The following is a 27476-nucleotide window of genomic DNA, read 5'->3' as shown; positions in this document are numbered from 1 at the left end:
TGCAGAGAATGAAAAATTCTATAACAGAAGTCGAAAACGATTACATTGAGCATACAGAACTTCAAGAAAAATTATCGATGTCCTACCCGATACGCACTATAAAACCAATCTGAAAATTATGAATACCCAGAACATGGTTAACAAATAGTTATGTGCAGAGAAGCCCAATCGGCTATACTTTACAGAACAACACAAAGTAAAGGAACCTACGATTCTGTCTGAGGCTCCAGTCTTCTGTATACATAAATGTACAAGTCACTTCCAGCTCGAGAAAGGGACAATATACACCCATAATTATGTTAGAAAGGCTTAACCAGCTCTTCAAGGGACTAAACAATCTCCTCATTCCTGAACGTATTATCCCCACAATCGGCAGCTGGGTCCAACCCACAAGGAGAATCAAACCATTTCGAATTTGCTTGATAGAAGCTATCGACCTGTATACCAACAAGACCAACATCTGCCCCTATACCCTCATCATGTCTTAAGGACTTGGTTAGTTTCGTATCCTCGCAATCAAGCATGCTCTTCTCATCAAATTCACTGCACTTCAACCACTTTTCGGGCTTACAAGGGTCACTGATCAGATCTTTCGGACTCCTACAGTCTTCCCTCAGCTGCTCCCAAGGGACACCATCCCCAAGAGTTCGCCCAAAACTGTCTTCATCATCCTCAATCAGATCAGTGTCCTTGCCATCTCCATATAAACGTTCGTGATGGTGATCACTCCAATGGGCCAAATCATTATCCCCAACCAAAATATCACCTGCAAGTGTCTTATCCTGTAGCAAATCCATTGGCTTTGAACTCTCCTCTCCTACTTGTCTAACTTTATTGACAAGATCAAACAAATCTCGAGACACTGAACCCAAAAGCTCTTGTGGCATTTTCACAATTTTCTCTTCTAAAAGCCCAACTTCAGCTCTCAATTCCTGCACCTGCTGCATGACTAACAACTGCATGTCCCCCTCATCCTTTCCGAACAATCCAAACCCATCATTGTCCAATTCCTCACTGACCCCATACACAGTATCCTGATCCATAAAAATCCCACCTTTGTGCCCCACAACCCGATGCATAATCCTTGCATTCCCGTCCAATGGACCTGGCTCATGCCCTGAATGCACAGCATACAGCTTAAACACTGCCACCCCCTCTTCCTGATACACAAAAGTCTTGTCCTTCTCATTGTAATTTGTAATTGGAACAATGGCCCTAATCCGAAACCCACAGCCGCACCTCTTCGAAGCATATGGTTCCCTCTTCAAAATCTTGGACTTCTTAGCAGCGGGCTCCCCGGCCCTATGACAAGCATAGTCCTTAACCTCCGCCATAAAGGGCTTATACCTGATATACTTCTGCCTTATACAAAGAACCACCTTATGCTTAGCAGCCAACTGCTGAAGCCTAGTGGGCACCTCTTTAGCAGGCACATCAAAAGACTCAGTATACTCAAACCGCCGGCGTTTGCCCCTCCCTGCGAGCCCCGAATTATCCGTGGAGCAAATGGTGCATGCAGCAACACAAACCCTAATGTAACTCTCAGGAATTCCATAAAACTTAGCACCTACAGTCCAAACCTGCTTAATCCTATCAATGGTTTCCTTCAACCCTAAGTGTTTCAAATCGGCATCGCTATGGAAACTCATAACAATGTCTTGCCACTGATTAATGTGAGAAACGAATTGCTGGTTATTGTTCTTGAAGCACAAGAATTCGTTACCGTTTTGGTCGACGTGGGCGGCGAGTTTGTCCTGGATGCGCTTCCAGGCGGTGACGTAGGCGGTGTCCTCGTTGCGGTCCTTCCAGACGGCGCGCCAGGACTTGAGGACGGGGCGGGGCGTGGCGGCGCGGATCTCGACCGGGGTGGCGAGGCGGGAGTCGAGGATGCACCTGATCATGAGGGAATGGGAATCCGGGTTGAAGGTGTAGAACTGGGAGGAGATGTGGGGCTCCGGGGAGATGTAGATGGGCTGGGATTTGGGTTCGGATTTGGGGTTAGGGTTTGAGACGTCGTCGTTTTCGTCGGAGGAGTGGGAGGGGGAGGAGGAGGGGGAGCGGAAGAGGTCGATTTCCGGGGGTAGTGGGAAGACGACGTCGTCTGCAGGGAGTGAAATGGAGGGCGGGGATTCCATGATCTGGTGGGGAGGTGGGCCCAGATCATGGTGGCTGAGGTGGTGTTGGTGTTGGTGGTGGTGGTGGTGGAAGTGATGGTGGAAGAGATCTTCCGTTTTGTGAGGATTCATAGAAATCGAATTCAAAACCTTGCTTTCAAAAACTCTCTTGTTCAAGTAAATCCTCTTTTGCTTTATTGTTTTTGCTGCTTGCTGTTTTCTGATGTTTTTGCAGTTTTCTGCTGTTCTGGCTACTTGCCTTCTCTCTCTCTCCCCTCCTTTTTCCATTGTTTTTTCCCTTTTTATTTTTTATTTTTTCAAGAAAATTAATCAAATAATTTGAAATTTTTGAGTTTTAAAGATGAAGACAAAATAAAGCGTAAAATAAATAGTATCATGATTGATTTTTTAGTGTAAAAATATATTTTTTTGGTTAAAATAAACAGTACCGGAAACTTTTCGTTAAAGTTCCCTTTTTTTTTTTTGGATTTGTCTTGTTTTTGCTTTTTTTTTTTTTTTTTTTTTCTTTCGTTTAAATTTTGAAATAATTTCTGACTGCACGATGAAACAATCACAGAATCTCTTAGATCCTTAGGAAAAGGATCATTTTCCAATGGGGAAAATGTTGTTTAATATTATACTTTGTAGGGGTTTCTGCAATTGTTGATTTGATCCCTACTCATTAATGTGTTTTGATTCTAGTTTGATCCTACTTGATCATTGATATGTAGTCTTTTGACTGTTAAATCATTCCCAAATGGTAATTTGATTCCTAAATCATCCTGATTCACGAAGGTACAGTCTGATTGAGCCATGTCGTTGTTTTAATTTGGGGATCGGCTAACGCGGCGAAAGAGGGAACATACAGAATGATGATGGCATTGGGGGTCTGATTGATATGATTTGCATGGAATGTGAACATGGAAAATGTTTTGAATTTCCAATAAAAAGGCTTGGCTCCTTAGAGCATTCCCACCGTAGCAAATTGCTCGGGGGACAGTCTCCAAAACAAAGGCCCGAGGGCCGGTGGTTGGCCTCCAGCGTGAGGCAGCCCGGTGGATGGGGGAGGCCCGAGGGCTAGGCCCGTGAGGGATTGCCAGGCCTTGAGCCCGAGGTGGGGATGACGCCATGCTGACGCCAGGGTGGCGTCAGCATATTATTTAATTTTTTTTGTGTCAGGCGCGTGCACCCCACCCGCGCGTGGGGGCGCGTCCCGACACAATAATCAGAAAAAAAAAAAGGGTTTTGTCAGTTACCGTTGGGAAGCCACATGGCTTCCCACGGTGCGTTAGATCCTAACGGTCACTTAAAGTGGATCGTTAGATCTCAATGGTAAAAAAAAAAAAGTGTCAGATTTAATATCCACCGTTCGATCTGAGATCAACGGTGGATATTAAAATGCTTTATAAATTAAAAAATAGTTTAAAAAATCTGAAAAGTTACCGTTGTGACACGTGGCACAATCTGGAGCGTTGGAATTCAAATTTTTTTATATCCAACGGCAGAGATTAATTAATTGGATAAAAATTAAAAAAAAAAATTGTAAAAAATTCAAAAAAATTCAAAAAAATATCTGAAAAATCTGAAAAAAATTGTAAAAAAAATTGTTTTTACTAAGAATTACTAAAAGAATTACATAAACATAAACATACTAAGAATTACATATACTAAGAATTACATAAACATAAACATAAAAAAATTACATAAACATACCAAATAATAAAACACACCAAATAAAATAACATAAACATACCAAATTAAAAATAACACACTAAAATGAACTTAATTATCTTCAGCTTGTTTCAATGCCCACTGGTGCTCTATCAAGTCAATTTGTCGGGCATTGTGCATGTCTGGCATTTGAAATGCAGTATATCGTTGAATGAGCCTTTCATTGTAACGTCCATCCCTTTGTAATGGCTTATGTTGCACGGGCTCATCGGTGGCGTCATGAGCACAATATATACGTGTTCTTGAATTGTTCATCGGGTCTGGCTCATATTCATCAACAGCTTCATAATTGTACTCATCTTCCACAATCATGTTGTGAAGAATGATGCACGTCATCATGATGGATCGAAGCGACTCTACATCAAACAATCTGGCAGCACCCCTGACGATCGCCCAGCGAGCTTGGAGGATACCAAAACAACGCTCCACATCCTTCCTGCACCCCTCTTGACAGCTTGCAAAGTGTTTTTCCTTCGCACTCCGCGGACGTGGCACTGTTTTGACAAATGTTGACCAGCGCGGGTAGATGCCGTTAGCTAGGTAGTATGGCCCATCGTACATACGTCCGTTGACCTCATATGTAACTTTTGGTGCCTTTCCTTGCAGGACATCGTTGAACACTGGGGATTGGGCAAGGACGTTGATGTCATTTTGAGCTCCCGGGACCCCGAAAAAGGCGTGCCAAATCCATGTATTAAAAGTTGCCACCGCCTCCAGAATGATACTTTTTGCCCCTTTTCTGTCCCCGTAAGCGCCTTGTCATGCACTTGGACAGTTTTTCCACGTCCAGTGCATACAATCAATGGTTCCAATCATCCCAGGAAAGCCACGCATCTCCGCCTTCTTCAACAGCCGCTCCAAGTCCATGTGTGTGGGTTTGCGGAGGTACTCAGCGGTGTAGATAGATTCGATTGCTCCGCAAAACCTCATCAGGGACTCAAAAATGGTTGATTGCCCCATCCTCGTTATCTCATCCACTTGGTCTGCAGATGCTCCATATGCAAGCATCTGCAAGGCAGCAGTAATTTTTTGCTCCGGCAGTAGACCCATAGCACCAAAAGCATCTTTTTTTTGCACAAAATAAGAATCATGGTTGCAAACAGCAATCATGATTTTGTTGAACAAATGTCGTTCCATTCTAAAACGACGTCTAAAGTACGTATCAGGGAATGCACTATTAGGAACAAAATAATCATCCAAGAGTTCCATACCTCGTCGTTGTCTGCTTCTATCAAGGTTTCCGGAACGGCTGGGCCTGCAGATTTGAGCCGCAGCTTGGATGTCTCGACGGGAATGTGAGGCTCTGCCCCTTCTTACTTCGTCATCTCTCATTTGACGCTCCTCATCTTCTTCCCTCTCATTTCTTACCCCCTGGTGATTGAACATTGATTCTGATTGGTTAAACAAGTCTTCCTCTTCCTGATTCAATTCCCACATCATCCTTGAGGAAGAAGAAGAAGACATTGAAAGAAAGAAACAGAAACTATGAATATTGATACTGATTTTTGTGAATAAGGAAGCAGAAAGTATGAATAATGATAGAGATCTTGAGAATTTTGGTGTGAGATTTGTGAAGATGGATGGTGGATTATATAGAGGATTCAGAAAGGATTAGGTTCTGCATAATGCCACGTGGCATGCCGTCATTCTTTAAAAATCTGATGGAAATCTATCATCAAAGATTGTTAACAGATTATGACACGTGGCATGCCGTCATTCGTTTAAAATCTGATGGAAATCTATCCTCAAAGATTGTGAACCGATTATGACACGTGGCGCGACGTGATTGGTTAATAATCTTATCAGAAATCCATCACCAATAATTGTATTATTTTGTATTATTTAATAATACTTAGGATAATGACACGTGGCGCAACGAGAACGATTAAAAATCTTATCCGATATTACATTTAAAATTATTTTGTATTAATTTTATAAATAACAAAAATACTAATTTTTTATTGCCTATTGCCAGGGCTATAGAAGTGTAACGGTGGAGATGCAAAATCTATTGCCAGGGCTACTTACTGTTCATTAAGGGCAATTACTGTTCATTAGGTGGATTGAATAGTGTATTGCCAGAGGGGGAGGGCTCCAACACTGGAGTTGCTCTTAAGATTGAGGAGGAACTCCTTATCAAGATATTTTGTGACTGATTTAAAGAACCTTATTTTTATAATCAGAACATGTTCATATTATAAATCATTTTGTAAATATCATTTTTTCAAAAATCAATTTAAAACAAAGTTATTAGTCAATTAACTATAGCAAATAGATACGCGGTTACTAGTTCTTTTATCGGATTCATCCATGTTTTTATATAGTACGATGACGAAATGATTTCATATTTGCATAGATTATCCTTACAGAGTGATTAATGATATGAACTGTTTCGTTTGTGAGCCCGAATTTCCGTTAATCGATCATGAAGTACCCTAAAAATGAACTCGTCCTCAATCTTAAAAGACCCAAGTTAATTTCCTTTCCAATGGATTTCCTTTTTTCTATTTTAAAACACTATCTGATTTATAATTGCAGGTTTGGTAGTATATATTTTTGCAATAACAGCCCCTTGCTAACATTGGGCCCATTTAGGCGCTCCCAAGGGCATAAGCCTAAGGAAAGGCCTAAAAGACCAAGGCCCAAGGAGTTTGGAGAAGGCCCATCTGAGTGCTCGGGTCGACCGAGACGAAAGAAGAACTGCTCGACCGAGAAGAACATATGGGCACGCTAACAACTTTATGGTACAAGTCTCCAAGAATAGAATTACTCAAGTGCTACTTAGACTATTCAACAACGTGCAGGCAATAACAAAGACATATGATGGGACATAAGGCCAATCAGGGTAGTGCTTGACAAGGAGAGACAAAGTAACTGAGGTCTAAGTCGAACACTCTGGCCACTTGGGCCTTAAAAGACTTGCCATCTGACTACTAGAACGTCACTTCGTCGACAAAGGCATGTCAGAGTAGGTGAAAAGCTCAGTAGGCTAGTACAAATGGTTGGCATATTTAAAGTCCGTTTGAGAAGCCTCAAGGTGATGAGGCCTATATAAAGGGGTAGGGACCTCCATTATGGGGGTTAGATAAATTGGAGAGAGGAGGGTGAATGTATTAACGGAGCGCTATTTAGTCTTGAAATCAATATATTAAGAGCAACACAGTGAATGTAGCCCAGTTTTGAGCGTTGAACTACTTACATCTTTGAGTCTATTTAATTTCAGCCCATATTGTGAGTTCATCTTATGTCATTTAATTAAGTTTGTTAACCTAACAATTTGAAACGTTAACGGTTAGGTGTCATCTATGGAAAACACATACTATTTGGTTGTGTTTTCCACCCTGCTGATCTAAGCACGCATTACGATTGAAGCAACCACACTCTGTCGAGCACCATGGCAGGAGGAGAAAAAGCAGCCCAGCCCACCAAGGTCAAAGGATTCACGGGGCAAATAATACGATTGGTAGAGCCCATGATCCCCACCGAGCATCTTAAAGAGATATCACCCACCGATGGAAAGTTAGAAGCGCCCAATCCAAGGGGTGAAACAATAACTACATTATTTTTATAAAAACTAAACAATAGGTAAATTATTTTCTTAAAATTAAATAATAGGTACATCGTAAAAATTTAAATTTGTTAATAACGCATTGAAATTATAGCATTAATGCTCTTATTTTCTTGCCACACAATATATATCAAGACATTTTTCTATTTGTTATTAATATGCATTGAATTTTATAAAATTAATTGTCATGATATAGATTGGTAAAGATAATTTTTAGACAAAAACCATGAGTAAGATCAAAATCTAATTTTAGTCCCTTGATACATTAATCACCTTTATTAATTATATTTTGATGTTTTACGAAACACCTCGATTCGGAATGTTCACCTGGACTCCGAATCCAGCTGTGCTGGTTGACACCATAAAGGTGACGAAGTCATAAAGTGTAGTGATGTGGAAAATGTAAATCAATTTAAACCTAAAAGTGATTGATGCAAGAGTGTGCATGTGACCGAGATTGAACCTAATTCACACATGATGTCAGAGCATAAGTAAAGTACAGTAAAGGTATGATAAGAATTATACCATTAAAGGTAGTCTCCTAGCAACATTTGTCTGGAATCATCGTCGACACAAAAGCTCTGCCACTAAAACTTGGAGGGGCTAAAGTGGGTCTAAAAATAAAGCTTTGTAAAACCTTTCCAAAAATGTGTAACCCCTTGCCGTAAAACAAGTATACTTTCCAAATTTCACTGTTTTAAAAATCCTCGCCTAAGCACTAGGCGGTTGACCATTGCCCCGATTAATGCCTAGGTGTTTGAAAATTAAGAAAATGTGCCTAGACCTGCTGAGGAGCCCTCCTAGACTGCCTAGGCACCCACCTAGCTTGCCCAGACCTGCCTAGGCACCCGTCTAGGTTGCAACTCACTTAGACAGAAAATAAATAAGTTTCATTTTGAATTTTATTTTTTTCAATCAAATGTAAGAGACTTATTGAATACTTAAATGAACACACATTATATGCTTGTTCCCCATGTTTTTTCCTTATATTCCAATACTGCATAATATATATGTCATTTTATTTTGTAGTTTATGATGAAATTATATATATTTTTAAGTATAAACAAACACTTATTTACACAAAATATAATATATCTACTTAAATCCGCCTAGTCGCCCACCTAACTGCATAGGCGTTAGGCTCCAGCTCGCCGCCTGACTAGTGTCTAGCGTCTTTTAGAACTTTGATTACATATAGTATTAAAACACTTACCACAAACAGCAATATTTCAGAAATACGACAAATTACAATATTTCACCTATAAAAGTATAAAACATATAAGGTTTTTTTTTTTTAATCACAAATAGTCCCTGAAATTGACCATCACCATCAAGATGGTCCCTGAAATTGAAAATCAATTAATGTAGTCCCTGAAAATAGGTGTTGCAAATCAATGTGGTCATTCTGTCACAATTTTGTTAAAAATTTCGTTAGGTGATGATCTGGCATATAAATGGGTCCCACAAGATTTACGGGTTTTTGTCACAATGGTCATTGAAATTGACCCACACCATCAAGATAGTCCCAGAAATTGACCCACACAACCAAGATGGTCTCTAAAATTGAAAATCAATGAATGTAGTCTTTGAAGATAGATGTCGCAAAATCAATATGATCATTCCACTACAATTTTGTAAAAAAATTTGTTATGTGCTGATGTGGGTTTAATAATTAATTTAAAAAGTTGTCTAAATACATTTTTGCACAATGAATTTTTTTTTCTTCTTATAGTAGGACCTACTTCGAAGAGAGATCTCTTCCATAAATTCTCTAAGAGAGGGTTTGGAAATAGTTTTCAACCAACAATAGACGCACCTCGGTTATAACCTCATTATCTCAAAGTGGACCTCACCGTTCTTTGAGTCACTAGACCACTAGGGAAGCGCCGAACAAGCTCTCCAAGATTAAGGTTGTGAGGATGTTCCTAAATGTTAACGATGATGTCCCAGAAGTTGTTAGCAATCAGCCAAGCCGTCACCAAAGGTGATCTCGATCTAGGTTCAATTTGGTAAAGGTGTTGAAGTGTGTAAAGATGGGTACATTGAGATTTTTTTTTTTAGAAAATAGATAGCGAAGGAGGTAGAGGAATGTGGACTGAGATCGGAGGTGATTGCATGAGTAGGTTTTTGGGTTGACAACTTTTTATTAACAATTAAATTATTAAACCTATTCGTACCTTTTTTAAAAATTTAATTAGACTTGTGTGACCCATTTATGTGTCACATCAACACATAACATAATTTTTGACAGAATTGTGACATAATGGCTATATTGATTTAGGACACTTACTTGTGGGACTACATTGATTGATTTTCAAATTTAGGGACCATTTTGATGTCGTGGGTCAATTTTAAGGACCACTTGCGAGAAAAAAAGACTTATGAGACCCATTTATATGCCACATCAGGAATTAACATAACTTTAATAGAATTGTGACGGAATGACCACATTGATTTGCATCACCTATTTTCAAGGACTACATTGATTGATTTTCAATTTCAGGGACCATCTTGATGGTGAGGGTTAATTTCAAGGACCATTTGTGATAAAAACCCAACATATAACAACTGGTAATCACAATCTTTCGCATAAACGAACATTTAATATCGAGTGCTCATTGACATCCGAGTTCATACAAAGATATTCTGACATGAATATAACTGGGTGTAATAATGATTTATGCTTTAGTATTACAATCACATGAAGACTTGCATTATTTGCGTCACATACGAGTCCTTATTGCCTATAGTAATTTAGGACAGGACTGGCACCCACAATGGATCAAAAGTGAGCATATTGGTGCAATGTGAACATACACGTGAAGACTGGCCCTGACTCAAGCGAGTACTAACATCTAGGGGTGGGTAAACAGGTCCCAGACCCACGGGTTGGGGTGGGTACATGCGGTTCAGGGCGGGGTGGGTCTATGAAATAAGAAGGTACGGGCCCCCGGCCCTGCCCATTTGTAGCATGGGATAATGGATTATGGATTAAAGCGACGCCATGCCCCTTGACTTACAAGGTAGCCCACCAAATTGGACCAGATTTGGGAGGCCCCCAAGAAGGTCTCTGGAACCATCAAATCATTTAATTAAATCCAACTCTCCATCATTCTCCCATTTTCCATTCATTCACACTTGAGAGCTTGTGTCGAGTTCTCGACAGCAGTTACCTAAACCATCATCTCACGACCACCATGACTACATTGCTCTCGAGCTCTTGCTGAAATCGCTGGACCATTAAATATCGGTTGTTGACCACCCAATATAGTCTGACCCGGGCGATTCTGCGGCATTCTTGACTCGATCAACTACCTCATCGCCACGACCTAGGACTGGGATAGACTTCCATGGCCGCCGACTAGTCCATCGCTGTTGCGTATGTGGGTTTCTTATGGAGCAGGTCACTCTTCCTCTCATTGACTCGTTTTATCCTCTCTCTTTGACTCGTCTTTTTTGGGTTTTTTTTATGGTTTTGATTTTGTGTTGGTTGGGTTTTTTTATGGTTCTGATTTGTCATCTTCTATTCTCTTCCAAACGACTAAGGAAGATGGCTTGAATGGTCCAAGCTGTATCTGGGTTATCGCAGAGGAAACGGGCTCGACGACTGAGAAAGACGACTTGAATGACGTCGTCCCTTTCTATGTTGACAAAAAGAAAAAAATGTAACAGGAACCGTGGACCCACCCCGAACCGGCCCGTTTGAAACGGGCCAGGTTAGGTTCGATTCTAAAAATCTAAAGCTCTCTACCCGGCCCGGCCAGCCTCATTACATTTTAAAACGGGTAGGTTCAGTTCCTTCAAATTTGGGCCCGGTCCATGCCCAGCCCTAACATCAGTGTACCATGCACGATGAGCAGTAAATATAAATATGATCATGTAACTGTAAATCAATAATTCGATAATTCTAATCAATGAAATACTATTTATGACCGTAAATACAATTAAGGCATCTTCTAATAATACACATACCTGTGTATCCTATAGGATGCAAAATAATTTCATAAATTCTGTCAATGTGCTAATTCTTATAAACGTTAATCTAATCTAGGCGTGACGTAGAAAATTCTGTATTAAATAAATAAATGGAAACTAAATTAAAATATAATATTTCAAAGTAAATGTGACGACCTGTACCTAATTTTCTATGTAATTCTATCCCCGAGTGTGTAAATTGACATTTATACCCTTGTTAGCAAAGTGACGTGGACGTACTTATTTGGCTTTTAATTATTTTTCTCATTATCGTAATTAAATAGTACTCGTTACGAACGCGTGCAGACTTGTAACGAAAAAGTTACGCTTATTTAAAGTGCGTGCAAATTATCTAGTGTTGGAAACACTATTTTAGATAGGGTAAGTTAGATTTTATAGATTTCTTGTAATTTTATATTGCATGAAATTTGATCCCTTTCCTTTTTAAAATTTAGATCCAGGACCTGTTTTCACCCACCAATCAGTCACTCTCCTTAATTCTCTCACCCAATCAGATTTTTCCTCTCCTCAGCCAATCAAAAAGCCTTCTCTCTCTCTTTCTCTCTTTCTCTCATCTTCTTCTTCTCTCTCTATCCCGAGATCCTCTCTTCTCTGCACACACATACACCACCACCAAACTTTACAGATCGAGCATAAAATTACCACCATTGTGTTCCTCTTGTTCCCACGAACACATCGTAGCAACTGATCACGAAATGGACGAGTTTTGAGTGTTCAACTAAGGGAAACTTGAAAACTCTGACTCAGGGGTGATTTCGAGGCCACTAGCCTAGTTTTGAAGTGGAGCCGACGAGAAAAACCACGGGTTTGAGACAACAAAAGTAAGGCCGAGAGTCTTGAGTCCATTTTGATTGTTTTCCTATCCATTTTTAGACTTTTCGAAGGTACAACCTTATTCTCCTCTTCCTGAGCTTTATTTCCATATAAAGTTTGTCAAAAATGGTTGAGAAATGAAAAAGATATGAAGGTTTGAAAATTTTCCAAAATTCGGCCAAATTCTCCATTTTCCGATGAACCAGACTGCGGCACTGGTGGCGGTGGATGGCGACGACAGTAGCAGAGGTCCACCAGAGAAGAAGACAGAATATTCTTTCAGACTTAACAGAATATTCTGATGCCGTTAGGGTTGATGGAATATTCCGTCAAATTTAACAGAATATTCATCTGTCAGTCTATTAAACGTGTTTGGCGCATGGCCTGTGCGTGTGGCTGTGACCTGGTGGCGCGTGGCGGCATATGAGGGCGCATTCGGCCACCAGCCGGCGTATGCTTGGCTTGTACTAGTCCACGATGTCGAGTAGAACATTTTCGTATATTTAAACTTTTCATTTGAGCAAGCTATGGTGAAATTTACCTAGCTTTTAGTATATGTCGTATTAAATTAATTATTATTAGTTGTTTCACACTTGGGTAAGACTTATCCCGAGGACATATGAGGTCAACCAAGGCTAAAAGGCTACGATCCATCGACGTATCAGTGAATGGGCACTTGTTTTCATGTATAAATATGTATATATATACTTTATAGTTTCCGCAAATGCTTTTGAATTGATTTATGCATATCATGCCATGATTAAATAACGTTATAAGAAATGTTGTATTGTTGTGAAATGCTAAAATAATCCTACGAGATGTGTTGGTAAGTTTATTATGTTAACTAGAATTATTGAATCGTTGTGGCATGCTTATACTTATGTAGTCTGCTCATCATTGATGCACCCTGGTGTTAGTGCTTGCTAAGGGCCAGGGCCAGTCTTTCACATGTATGTTCACATCCTGCACTGCACGCTCACCTTGGATCCAAGTAGGTGCTAGTCATATCGTACAGGTTGCAATAGGCAACTCCGACTCATATGTGACCGCGAATAGCACTAGTCTTCACGTGATTGTAGCACTATAGCGTGTATTATGATTACACCCAGTCCTGTCGTACATGTTGCATTAGGCAACTCCGACTTGTATGCTAGCATAGATTGATGAGCATTAGTCCAATCATACAGGTTGCATTAGGCAACTTTGACTTGTGTGCTAGAATAGATCGATGAACATTTGATTTTATTATGCTACTGTTGAGATATTGTGATTGACATATTTATGGAATTATTGTTGATTTGCATTTGATTTCATACTTATACATAGTATGATTTTCTAGAAACTATATATGTTTGATTTTCTAGAAACTATACATGTTCTACAGCGAAGGGTTAGTATGTTTAGAAAATAAACATGTTTTATAAACCTTTATTTTTTGCCCACTCACCCTTCTGTTTTTTGCCCCTCTAGGTCCTAGTTAGTTGATTTATTATGTGGCGTAAGAGGAATATTCGGTGGTTCTGACATATTCATAAATAATGTAGGGACTTTTCCCAGTTGTGTATTAAGTACTTAACTAGTTTCGACTGCATATTCTTTTGTCATTTATGCTCTGAATATTTGTATTGTATGGGTACTACCCAATACTGCGCACTCACGTTATTAGTTTAAATAAGTTCTAGTTTTGGTTTTAATTTATTCACATTTTCACATTGCTTGCACTTTTGGTTACGTCATCTTCGGGTAACGGCCAGCATGCCTCGACTCTAGTCGGGGTGTGTCAGTAAAGACCTACTTATAGTTATTTGCGATGTCACATCCGTTCGAGCTAGGAAAGCTGGAGTTTCCGATAATAATTGCAACTAAGCATAACATTGGGACTCATTAGTAAAACTCAATTGAAATGATTAAATTTGGAAAAACGGGCCGCATATTTGGAATCAGGGCATCGAAATACGCTAAGTAGGGTCCCGGGTAAATTTTATAAAAATCAACGAAAAGTCAATGGTCAACCAACAAATCAACCAAGCCGCCCTGACGGACAATTGCATTAAAACTTTGCAATTTCACTAAATGGATGCCAAAAGCAGACCCGGGGCATTGAAAGTAGCCAAGGAGGATTTTCGAGAAAATTTCAAAAAAGTCAACAAAAGTCAACTAACGGTCAACGGTTAACTTTACCAAAATATTTCATCCTTAGATGAAATATTTTGTTCAAGTTAATTGGGAGTTAACGGAATATTCCAAGTGAATATTCCCTTTAGATCCCTAAATGGGTCCAGGTCGTATTCAGGTTTGGGCCTTTTTTGTATTAGGTCGGGTTGACCCGCTTGGGCTTGCGGGACCTAACAAAGAAGAAGGCCGGATATGGGCTGGTTCGGTTGAAAAACTTTCTGAGCTCTGTTCGAGCTCGATTCTTAACTATTTTCAATGAAATAAAAGTAAAAAATGAAGCTCAGGAGATCAGGAACAAGAGTATACTAAGATGGGGTTGAGCCATGGCCGGTGTTGGCCGAAAAATGGCCTGCAAGTCTCGGGTTCCTCATTGAAAAACTAGGGAAGGTCTCCCCTCGTCGTTTATGTACCAAAACCTCGACCAAAAATCTTAGACAAGCTAGAAATACATACCAAAACAGGATCCAATAAGTTTTAGGTTGTTTTTGAGACTCACCATCGTCAGAGAAGATGGTGGACAGTGGCCATGGCAGCCATTTTGTAGAGAAAGACCTTAAGCCCTGGGTGTCGTGAGTAAAACGAGGTGATACTTGCAATGGTCTGCCATGAAGCTGATGGGTGGTATGGCGATGGCTCAGTGGTGGTGCAACTTGTCGGAGTTGCGAGAGATGGTGGTTCTGTGTCGATGTTTGTCGAGGAAGGAGAGGGACAAGAAAGATGAGAGAGTGGTGAGGGTTATAGAGAGTGATGAGGTGACAGTAAGGGATAGGGGGTTTGGGAGAATGGGGTGACACGGGATAGGTACAGTGAGGAGTCCCACATGGGTGGGTCACAAAAAAATCTCACAAGAAAAATATTAAAATAATAAGGGCAATTATCTGGAATAGTGAATTTACCAAAATGTTCTCAGTATTCTGTGTTTTGTAAAATCTTCATCGTAACTTCAATTTTGATTCTGCTTGTGCCCACGCGTTCGTAGCGATGAGTACTACATGAATACGATAAAATAGTAGGTCTTACGCATCACGAAATGACGGTCAACGAAATCAACAATCTCATAAGGGCATTTTGGTCAATTCACAAATTTAAAATTAATAAAGCAGTAAAATTAGGGACGGGTTGTTACATTTTAATTATTTATCTTTTTCTTCCTAATTTTAATGTACTAATTATATTTCATTATAATTTTCATTTTCATTTTCATTTCATTCATCGTAATATATTTTATTGTGAACATTTAGATAAACTAATTTTTGTTATAAATATATTTCGATATAATTTTATTTTCTTCATTTAGCTACATTAAATCCATTATAATACATTTCGTGCATACATTTAGGTACACACATTTCGGTACATATATTTCGATACGAACATGTAGGTAGAGTAATTCAATAATGCATTTCGGTATTGCATTTTCAATGCATACATTTTGGTACACTCATTTAGGTACACTAATGTAATATAGTAAAGGGAGGCGATCCTCATTTTGATTCTAATTTGCTTTTTGGGTTTAATGGGAAAACCTCATTTTAAGGGTGTATTAATACTTTTATATTAACTTTTGGTCGTAATTATCATAAACTTAAAATTGAGGCTATAATTCTATATGGGTTCCAAGTTTTGATTATTTTTCTAAATGTCCCTATTACCAACTTATATTTAATTATTTTATATGTAAGTCCTAAACTAAAAGAGGGTTCCAAATTTTGATTGTTATTGCAAAGATACATACTATCAGATTTTTTTGTTAATTTTTTTTAAAAGGAGGACAATTGGTGACAAGTCACGATTATCCTCTCATTTCGGGTCTGGAGAGACTATGGGGAACTTCACCCTGCCCCATGGCCGCAGTCAAGCAGACTCACCAGCTCGGAGCATTAAACCTCGGTCATTCAACATTTTTTTTGTTTTTCTTGGAGAGCCAATGTTCGTGCCCTTACCTCTGGGCCACTTGCTGTGGTTTATACTATCAGATTTGGCATTAAGGAAATCGGATAGTGTTTTAAAGATTATTACCAAAACTTAAATATTCCAACAAAATCAAGAGCGTGTGATTTTGGAAAAAGGAAAATCCATGGAATGATTACCAAAATTTGAAATTCAAAACCTTTTCCTTTTACATATGCGGTGCCTCATCCTCAGTTAGCTCTACGTCCTCTCTTTCGTCACGTCAGCCGATCCCAAACGGAAACGACGCCGTCTATAATCAAAACCGTACTATGTGCGATTCGCATTTCCCAATATAACGCTCCCCTCCTCTTTCCTTCCCTCGCACGCAAAACTCGCGCTCCCGACGTAAAAAATCCAAGCGTTACGCAGTGAGAGATTCACACTTCACTTACACTCGCTAGGGTTTCTGAATTCGCGCTTGTCATTCTCTGATCGATCATCTGGAAAGCTCCGCAGCGATAAGGTCCGTTTTCTTCCTTATGCTTTGTTTGTTTCTGGGGAAAATATGCCCGAAAAATGTAGCGTTTTCGAGTGCAGTGATTTATTTGTAACTTTATTTCATTTCTGGAGTAAAATTGTCGTTTCGACTTCATTTGTTTATAATTTTGTAGTTTCTGCAGAAAGAATGGGATAATGAATGGAAGTTGGGGAAAATACATGTTCTGTTGTTCTTTGATTGTTATCATTTGTGCTTATTTGTTTACTGTTTGCAAGTGCTTTGAAGGTCATTGTTTATTTTTCGTCATAAAGTTTTATGTTTGATGAAAATATTGTAACTTGATTGGAATTATAGTTATACTATGATGATTATACATTGGTGTAGAATGAGGATTTTTTGGTATATGATGAAGATATATTGCTAAAGAAAAGTGTATCAGTTATGTAATGTACGAAACACGAGTTTATTGAAGTATTTAGTTACTCATAATTTCTATAGAATCAAGTTAAGAAGCTTTAAAACAAACTACATAGTCTGCATTGGATTGAAATGTACAGATTGAATAGAATTACTCATAGTTTTCTATAGTTTCAATATGTCATTCGGTGTAATTGTGTAGGTTTTGAATCTAGAGAAAATGTAATGTGCCCAAATTCATGGAGGCTGATGAAATTGGATTGGATTTTGACCATGTTAATCAAATGATAAAAATTGTATTTCTTCATCTGAAAGCCACCAAAACACTCTCAAACAGGGCATATGTTTTGACATTGACTTTTTTCTTCTTCTTCTCATAACTGGAGGATTTGAAACTCTGCTTGTTTGGCTTAGAATTCTTCTCACAAGAATCTTACGGAGTTTGTTGCCATTTACAGTGTTTTAGGTACTTCACCATGTTCAGTCAGCAAGGCAGTAATCATTTTGCGCATATGGAAACAAAGTTTGAATCTTTGCTGCAGGAACTGCAGGTTATCCCCCAAAACCCTTTGACAATTTATTATAAATAGCCTTTTACTCTTCTCTTTATTATTCCAGTTCTACTTTATTAGACATTATATGGTATTCTGCATAGTTGAGTTTCTATTTTTTGGTCTTTCTTCACTTTAGTATATTTGAAATCAGAAAATATGGGATGAAGTTGGAGTGCCTGATGTCGAAAGGGATGCAATGTTTCTAAAAATCGAACAAGAGTGTATGGAGGTATCTCGGAGAAAAGTTGACGAGGCGAAAAACTGTAAAGCTCAACTTCTGCAAGAAATTGCTAATCACAAAGTAGAGCTTGTAGACATATGTGCTGCATTGGGAGAGCAGCCACAACAAGTAAGTCTTGACTGGATATAAGACATGAGCATGTGCATTTCTGCTCTAATATCTCTGTTTCCATGATGAAATTTTAGTTGGTCGGAACCCCCTACATTATTTATTTATAATGTCCACAGCTTGATCAAAAGGCCAGTGGAAGTTTGAAGAAAGAGCTTGAAACCATTATCCAACAACTAGAGGACATGAAGATGCGGAAAATGGAAAGAAGGAATGAATTCTTTGTTGTCTTAGATCAATTACAGAAAATTTCGAATGCAATAGGCAAATGCATGAAAGACAGTCTGTACAAAATGGTAGTGGAAGAGACTGACTTGTCCTTGAAGAGACTTAAAGAATTGCGTAGACGGCTGCTTGAATATCAAGATGAGAAGGTATTGTTTTGCCTTTCAATTTCATTACACGCTCACTCTAGTTAAAGATCGAAATAGCTTTGCATTTGGTTTCATCGAAACATTTAGTGAGACAACCAGTGTTATGCTGAAATCAGTAGTACTTCAGGGAAAGTTAGGTGAGTTTGCTTTTGTGTTCGAGTATCGACTATCGAGGGACAGTAGAAACAATAAGAGGCATTTTATATTGATTTTGGTTTTGCAATACACCACAATTAGCTTCTTAAGTTTTGTGATGATACACTCAGATTTGATTGTATCTTTTCTCCTCCGCAATACAGTTGAGCGCATATTGACAATTTCATTTTTAATATTCATATCACCTGCAGAGAAGCCGTTTGAATCTGATAATGGACTACCTAAACATGATAAGCTCACTCTGCTTGGTTCTCGGTATGGATTTTAAGCAAACAATTCATGAAATCCACCCCACTTTGATTGATTCTGAGGGAGCAAAGGACATAAGCAACAATACAATTGATAGCTTGGATAACTCGTTACAAAGTTTGAGAAAGCTCAAGAATCGGAGGTGGCAGAGGGTGAGTAGGCCTGTAAAGCAGTTGTATTTTTCTTGTTGCAAAACCTGTAGTTTTAGTTTTACACTTTATTTTTAGCCTTATGACCAAAACATTTGTAACAGCTCCAAGATCATGCAAGTGCTCTGTTGGAACTGTGGAATCTGATGGATACACCAATAGAGGAACAAAATAAATTTCAGAATGTAACTAGTCATATAACTGCTTTAGAATATGAAATCACTGAGCCTAACATGCTGTCTACAGACGTTCTAAATCATGTGAGTATTTCAATTTGAATTTAGAGCTGGAAATATTTGTTGTGAATTCATTTCATCTGAAATATATTTTGCTGATTTTATAAACTTCCTTCTGCAGGTTGAGGCAGAAGTGTCAAGGTTGCAGCAGCTCAAATCAAGTAAGCTAAAAGAGATTAGTCAGAAAAAGAAGTTGGAACTGGAGGAGATATGCAAGCGGTCTCATATGGTTACAGAAACATTTAGTGCAATGGAACACTCAATTGAAGCAGTAGAGTCTGGTAATTCTTTCCTTTGTTTTCATCCCTGATATTGCCTATCTATTCATTACTACAATTAATAGATGCCATCCAATTAATGGTAACATTATACTAAGAGACTTGAGAGCTTGGTGATGTACGACATTGTAAAAGTCATTTGATGGCACATTGACCAGTCATAGAAAATTCAAATGTCCTCTCATTAGCAGTTTTAACATTTTGCAGGAACTGCGGACACTGCATGCCTGTTGGAACAGATTGATCTCCAAATCACAAGGGCAAAAGAGGAAGCTTCAAGCAGGAAAGAGATACTAGAAAAGGTTGAGAAGTGGTTGGCTGTGCGTCAAGAAGAATGTTGGCTAGAGGAGTACAACAGGGTGAAATTTTATTCCTTCTGGAGCAAACTGGTTTTTTTTTTTTTTTTTTCCATCTATTATATTTATGTTGCCCTTTATTTCATTTTGTCAAAGTTATGTCCATATTAATCAGTCAAAGAATATCATTTCTAATTTTACCATATATTTCCGGTGTGGCAACTTCTTTTACATATATTTGAGGTTATAACTTTGCTAAAAGATTGAAGATAATATAGTGACTGTGAATGCATTACTTTGGTCTCTTGTCGCCTCATTTGCTTCAGTCTCCAACATATTGTGGGATTTCAGGATGAAAACCGCTATAATGCAGGAAGAGGAGCCCACCTTACATTGAAACGTGCAGAGAAAGCTCGTGCTTTGGTAAACAAAATTCCAGGTAAAAATCGTTTCAATGGCCTGGTGTAATTAGTTTGCTATCCTTTTAATTACACTATGCAGACAAGGAATGATTATTTACTTGAGTTGATATCATGCCACGCCTTACCAATTGTGAATCAAAAAATTTTCTGTTGTTTCCTGCCGCAAGATCCTCTCACATAGCAATGTAGATGTGTGAGAATTATTTACATGTTGCAGTTAGATTTAATCTACTTTAAACTGGTAAGGAAGGATACTTCAAGAGATAAGCCTTATGGGTAATTAACTTATCGCAAATGTTAACCTACTATACCTACCTTTTTTTTTTTCTATTTCCATTTGATCTGTTGATTATCAGGGATGTTGGAAGCATTGACTTCAAAAGCCACAGCTTGGGAAAGAGAAAGAGGAACTGAATTCTTGTATGATGGTGTAAGTTATTTCCAAGTCAAACTTTGATTTGGTGAAGTGTTTTACGTAAGTTTTGTCATAAGTGTATCGTATCCACATCTGTTCGTTATTTGTATAGGGCAAACTTCTTTCAATGCTCAATCAGTACAGCACCTTAAGGCAGGAGAAAGAGCAAGAACAGCAGAGACAGAGAGTATGGACCTTTCTCCTATTTCGTATGTCTGAATTAGAGTTTTCCATACACATAATATTTAAACAAGCTCCTCTTGAACCAGTTCATTATTGCTTTTGTATTTAGGATATGAAAAAATTTCAGGGGCAGGTGCTAGTTGAGCAGGAAGCATTTTATGGGTCAAAACGTAGTCCATCCAAGAGTGGAAAGAAGGCTTCCAATAGAAAAATGTCCCTAGGTGGAGCATTAATCCGAAGCCAAAAGAATGAAAAAGTTACTCCGCCTTTACACCATACAAAGAAGGGTGACTTTCTCCATCGAAGTAGCTCTCGCCAGCAATACAGTGGAGTGGAAGCTCCATCCTTTGGTATGTTTTAACATGGTGCTAAAATAAATAAACTCACAACTTATTCGTATGCTTCATTTTCCGAGTCCTGGCGTAAATTTTATGCAGGAAGGAGAACCTCAGAGATCTATGGTCATTCAGTGAAGAAGCGCCCAACCAGTGCTGCAAAGGCTCTTGAAATGGAATCCCCATTGATCCGGAAACCGCTCTCTCCTGTCTATTCTGAAGTGTCATCTATGGCCAACATTGCAAATTACTTTGAAGGTCAGAAGAGACAACAGGAGACAAACATCCAAGCAAGCCATCTTTTAAATGAAAAGCCAATCATGACTCCTTCCAAGCCGAAAAACGCGGGTGATGATGAAGAGAATAGAACCCCAAAGACGAAGCCAATTCCAGTACCTCCAACTCCTTCAACAATATCAATTCATATGCTGACGGCCATGACACCAGCCACACCTTTCACTTCTGGTGATTACAAGGTTGAGAATGCTGATCAACGACTTAAGTACTCGTTCGAGGAGGTGAGAGCAATTAGATATGAACTTGGTAGCCAGTGAATCGACTTACACGTCTTGCCGATATAATACACAATGTTGTCACTGTGTTTTGAAAGGCCGAGGGAAGGCTTCCTTTGATGAAATATTCTGTTTCTTTCGATATTTTGAAATTAAAACTGTGATATATTTCTCATAGAAAAAAAAAATGTTATATATGCATGTAGTACATTTGTGGTCAAAGTTTTCCCAAGGTCATACAATCATAACTACTACTGGATACGTTTGAATGTATTTATAACCAGCATCAATCTGAATGAAATTGATCAAAGAATAGATTGGAGCGGACCTCGTAGTTTGTGCAAGGTGGAATCACATTGTTATAAGCACTATTCTAAAAATCCTCGCCTAGCACCACCTAGACCCTGCCTAGAAGCTAGGCGGTTGGCCACAACCCCGATTCATGTTTAGGCATTTGAAAATTAAGAAAGGGCGTCTAGACTTGCTGAGGCACCCGCCTAGCTCACCCAGACTCGCCTAGACACCTGTTTAGATTGCAATTCACTTAGATAGAAAATAGATAACTTTCATTTTGCATTTTATTGTTTCCAATAAATTGTAAGAGACTTAGTACTGGTTTGGTACTGAGGTGTTTTTATAAAAAGTGGGTATAAAAAAAAGTTGAGCTCAAAAAGGTGTTTGGTAAACACTTAAAATAGCTTATTTTCATAGTTTTGGGTGAAAAAAAATTGAAATCGTGAAGCAAAAATGAACTTATTCTCATAACACAACAGAAGCAGTTTTTTGTCAAAGCACAGGAATACCAAACCAGATTGAACACTTAAATAAACACACATTATATGTTTGCTCCCCATGTTTTCATTATGTTCCAATACTTCATAATATATATGTCATTCTATTTTCTAGTTTATGATGAAATTATGTATATTTTAAGTATAAATAGACACTTATTTACACGAAATACAATATATTTACTTAAATCCGCCTAGTCCGCCTATGCGCCCGCTTAGCCGCCTAGGCTCTAGGCTCTAGCCCGTTGCCCGACTAGCACTTAACGTCTTTTAGAACCTTAGTTATAAGGCGCTGAAAAGTTGGGGTGAAACCTTTTATGCAATAACATTTTAACTAAATGAACGAATGTGGAAATGAGCTGGTTAAAGTATATTCATTTGTTATATTATTGTTTTGTGTTTTTGTATAACTTTAGATTTTTTAGCTGAATACAGGTTACATAATGTTTGTTAAAGTTAGTTACACCAGAGACATGCAGATAATGAGGAGTGGCAGCATACCTTGTAATTTTTGGAAGCGAGAGATGTAGAATGTGAACAGTGACATAAATTTACTGTAAGAGATTTGAAAACTATAGGAAAAGTTATAATCATACGATACCGTAATTAAATGAGAGAAATCCATTGTGTGCAGAGAAGGAAATAAAAAAATTGCACACAGCAAATTGTTAAAGAAACTCATCGGTTAAGAATGGGAAATGACCAAAAAATGCAAATTATCAATGGGAATTAGGGCAAAATCTTGGCCATTCAAGGTAAGGAGATAGGTTTTGGAGGAGCCATGGTTGTTTAACATTGGTTTAAAGTTGTTTCAACACAGAAAAAATGTAGAGGGGTATAAATGTAACAGAAAAGTAACCAAACTGAGCAGCATTATTTACAATGGACTGAAAATGCAAGAACATGCTGCAAAAAGCCATGCAAGTGAATCATGTTCTTTTTCAATTGTAAGAATGGTAACAAAAGATGTTTAGAGATGGATCAGATATGTCTTATTTAGTGTTTCTGTAGTATACAGAGATATAAATCAATGAGTTGTTCGAACTTTGATTTTTTGCGGCATTATCTTCATGTCCATGTTTTCTTTTTAGAGGAACTGACTGTTATCAATATATAAATAAACAGTTTCTCCTTTTCACTTGTTGTAAACAGATGATAAATTACCTGGCTATTCATTGAGGGATTTAAGATGGACATCCCAAAGTATGATAAACAAATGACAAATTACCTGGTTATCAATAGATGTATTCCGTGAGCATCCTTTGATTGGACAAAACAAGGCAATATGAATTGTACAATTGTTTAACCTATCTAACTAATAATAAGAATGTTGGATAAATTACAAACCAAATACACAAAACAGCAAAAGCAAAATGTTTTTCCCCCCTCCATTTAAAGCAATGCATAACCGAAAAAAGCGAACATAAAAGTTTTTTTTTTTTTATCACAAAGCATATACAGTCTAAAACCAAGTTATAACCTAAAGGAAACACACTTTGATCTAAAATTTAAACAACCTGCAAAAACCATGAATAATTTTTGGGTTGAACAATATTTTCTCAACCAAACACATTGATAAACAAAAGGTAACAAAACTTATATCAATTTAATTATTCATCTCAAAAAATTGCTAAACAACTGTAAACATGAAAAATTCTTGAAACAAGAACACGTGTACAAAATATATTTTGTATTAATTAATGATTTTGGGGTTACAATCTCTTTGTAATTTGATCATCTAATTTGATCTCTGTAAGGTGTTGATTTGTGGATGTGCGATTGATCCAAGGGCCGTCGAGGCTTGATTTTGGATGAACGGTTTGAAGTTTCTTCAAGGGCCGTTGGGGCTTGATCTTGAAGGTTGAGGGAAGTTTCTTCAAGGGGCCTTCAGGGCTTGATCTTTGAAGGTTGATGAACGGGTCTTCAAGGGGGCTTTTGGGATTGATCTTGAATAATGGTTGTGCGGATTTCTTCAAAAGGCTTTTGGGCTTGATCTTGAAGGTTGATGGATGAGCGGATCTTCAAGGGCTTTTGGGCTTAATCTTGAAGAATGATTGGATGTGTGGATTTGTTGAGGTTATTGATCCAAAGGGCCGTTGGGGCTTGATCTTAGGATGAACGGATGATGAACGATGAACACTTTTTCAAGGGCCGTCGGGGCTTGATCTTGAGTTGGTGGAAGTTCTTCAAGGGGCCTTCAGGGCTTGATCTTTGAAGGTTGATGAACGAGACTTCAAGGGTGCTTTTGGGCTTGATCTTGAATAATGGTTGTGTGGATTTGCTGAGGTTGTTGATCCAAAGGCCCGTTGGGGCTTGATCTTAGGATGAACGGACGATGAACGATGAACACTTTCTTCAAGAGCCGTCGGGGCTTGATCTTAGGTTGGTGGAAGTTCTTCAAGGAGCCTTCAGGGCTTGATCTTTGAAGGTTGATTTGACGAAGAACGAATAGTGCTTTCTTGATCCTTCGGGATTTGCTTGAGAGCTTTAGAGTTTTAAGGCTTCAAGGTTTTGGTGTGATGTAAATTTCCCTTCTTTTTCTCTTGATGGAGAAGCCTATTTATAGGCTTTGAGAGTGAATCACCACCATCCATTGTTTTTGGTGAAGTGAGTGGATGTTGTAGGTGAAATAAATGTAGTTGGTAGGTGAAGTAAGTGTGTGATGTAGGGGAAATAAGTGTGTGAGGTTAGTGAAGTAAGTGGAAGTTGCAGGTGAAATGAGTGTGTGATGTAGGTGAAATGAATAAAGGTTGTAATTTTAATACATTGATCAACATTTATTTCACTGAAATTTCAATGTCTACAACAACATATATTTGTAATGATCTAATCAGTCATTAAATTAAAGAATTAAAAGCAAAAATCAAACCATATAATATTGCACAATCTAAACGACCTCCATGAAACAACCATAGGTAAATATGAAACACCAAAATAGTTACACCAACGTTGACAAAGGTTCTTTCTCTGTATAAGCATGCCATCACAGGTTAAAACCCTTCATCACTTTCATGAGTGTGTGTTTCAGGTCACATTCTCCACCAATTGAGATTTTAACATGTTCTTCTTCAGCCTTTAAAATTAAAACTATAAAATTGATGCATCACTTTGTTGAGTTAGAATCAGCACACAAAATTTTTAGCCAAATTTCAATGGTAATTAGGTCACATTCTCCATCAATTGAATATCATTAACCACGATTTAATTCCAATTAACAAACAAAGAAAAACAATTAATAACATCTTTTATACCTGTAACAAAGCAACGTATCCTAAAAGGGCGCTTGCTTGGGTTTGAAATAGGCACACCTTGCTTTCTAGTTGATTATGTGGATTTTCTAGCTCTAAGTTGCAATGTATTTCATGTGTTCAATGTACAAGAGTTAAGGTATATATGAGAGAGGGAAAGAAGCAGAGATTCAGAGAGTTAGCTGCTGCAAGCAGCTGACTAGGAGGGAAGAAAGAAAGTTGGCTACACACAGTCGACTAGAGATAACCTACTTTGCACCAATTAGTCACCTCCCTTAGATCAAGGAAAAGCTTAATCTACTTTACACCAATCAGTCACCTCCCTTAAATTAAGGAAAAGCTGATTTACAACAATATTGCCTTGAGCTTACCCTAGAGATTCACACTTGGTAGCTGACCCTAAACCCATCGGGAGACACATTTCAACACTCCCCCTCAAGTTGGATTGTGGAGGTTAAATGAGCCAAGCTTGCCCAAAAAATGATGAAATAGAGCGGATGCTAGAGCCTTGGTAAAGAGATTGCCAGCTGATCATGTCTTCGTGTGAAGATGGTCCGGATGACTTGAGTTTGAACTTAATCTCTAATGAAATGACAGTCCACTTTGATATGTTTGGTTCTTTCATGGAACATAGGGTTAGCAGCAATGTGCATGGCTGCTTAATTGTTGCACATAAGGGACATATGAGTTGGAGTAGGAAACCTTAATTCTGAAATAATCCCTTTAAGCCAAATAAGTTCACAAGCAATGGCGGCCATGGCTCGATGTTCAGCCTATGCGCTAGAGCAAGCAATTACCTGTTGCTTTTTGCTCTTCCAAGTGACAAGATTTCCACCCATAAATGTACAATGGCCTATGGTTGATGTAAAGATGAAAATTTTGTAACGAATGAAACGAGAACACGTGTACAAAGTGGATTTGTATTGATTTGAATTTGTAGAGTTACAATCTCTGTTTACAATATTCCTCTAATTCATTCTTTAAATTTGATGCAAATGTGTAGGTTGTTGATCCAAGGGTCGTGATGACTTGATCTTGAACGAACAATTGAATGATTGTTTCAAGTTGTAAGCTTAAAACAATGCTTGGATAGTCTTCACCTCAGGTTTAGGGTTGCGGCAAAGATGGTGTAGATGTGAGATTTCATTGATTCAAGGGCCTTGACGAGACTTGATCTTGAATTGAACATCGTTACAAGTTTTGAGGTTGCAACAAAGTCTTGAAAGAATCAGCACAAGTGCTTGTTGATTCTTCAAGGGAATGCTTCAACTTTTGGTCGAAAGAAAGCTTCGGCTTTGGTTGTGAGTTCTTTGAAGAGAGCTTTGGTAGCGTATTAGTCTTCAAAGATTTGTGCAAAGGTTCTTCTGAATGTAGGATTTTCGGCACCTTTGTGTGTCTTGGATTCTTGTATTTATAGACTTCCAAAGCCATGCCTTTGGATGAATTTGCCTTGATTTATGTCTTGATTCGTCCATGGGAGAATTTAGGCATGTTTTGTGTCTTAATTTCAGCCACCTTCCTCATATTGGCCAAAATTTATAGGCCTTGTTGCCTATTTGTGAGCAATCTTCAATTCTTGTTTGTTTTGTGAAGATGCTTTAGCTTTCTTTCCAATTTTGAGAGCAATTTGGGCCTCTTGCCTATTTTAAGGAAAGATTCCCCCATTTTGCCAAATTTTGGGGAAGTTTTATTCTTCCTTTGCTTGATTTGTGCCACATGTCAT

At 38.3% G+C, this 27476-nt stretch overlaps 2 protein-coding genes across 3 annotated transcripts; one reads left to right on the top strand and one right to left on the bottom strand.

Moving 5' to 3' along the window:
• On the bottom strand, positions 1-2387 carry LOC103938732. The gene has a single exon (XM_009348766.3). It carries the CDS (start codon positions 2244-2246, stop codon positions 330-332), a length of 1917 nt encoding a protein of 638 aa, XP_009347041.2. The 5' UTR covers positions 2247-2387; the 3' UTR covers positions 1-329.
• Positions 2388-16513: 14126 nt separating this feature from the next.
• Positions 16514-21936, top strand: LOC103938730 (65-kDa microtubule-associated protein 9-like). Of its 2 annotated transcripts, none has more exons than XM_018645344.2 (13): positions 16514-16813; positions 17665-17757; positions 17912-18109; positions 18229-18483; positions 18831-19040; positions 19142-19297; positions 19395-19554; positions 19759-19910; positions 20199-20286; positions 20626-20699; positions 20797-20871; positions 20995-21217; positions 21305-21936. In XM_018645344.2, the coding sequence occupies exons 2-13, from the start codon at positions 17683-17685 to the stop codon at positions 21754-21756; spliced, it is 2118 nt and encodes a 705-aa protein (XP_018500860.2). In that variant the 5' UTR covers positions 16514-16813; positions 17665-17682; the 3' UTR covers positions 21757-21936. The 2 variants fall into 2 exon arrangements, with proteins under 2 accessions (XP_018500860.2, XP_048431601.1); XM_048575644.1 differs by having other exon boundaries at positions 16516-16813; positions 20977-21217.
• The last annotated feature ends 5540 nt before the right edge of the window (positions 21937-27476 follow it).

This window comes from the organism of the source record quoted next, unplaced genomic scaffold (genome assembly GCF_019419815.1).
Source record: "Pyrus x bretschneideri cultivar Hongxiangsu unplaced genomic scaffold, Pyrus_bretschneideri_v1 Contig8, whole genome shotgun sequence".
Lineage (NCBI taxonomy): Eukaryota > Viridiplantae > Streptophyta > Magnoliopsida > Rosales > Rosaceae > Pyrus > Pyrus x bretschneideri.
This window is presented reverse-complemented; position numbering and strand designations above follow the sequence as displayed.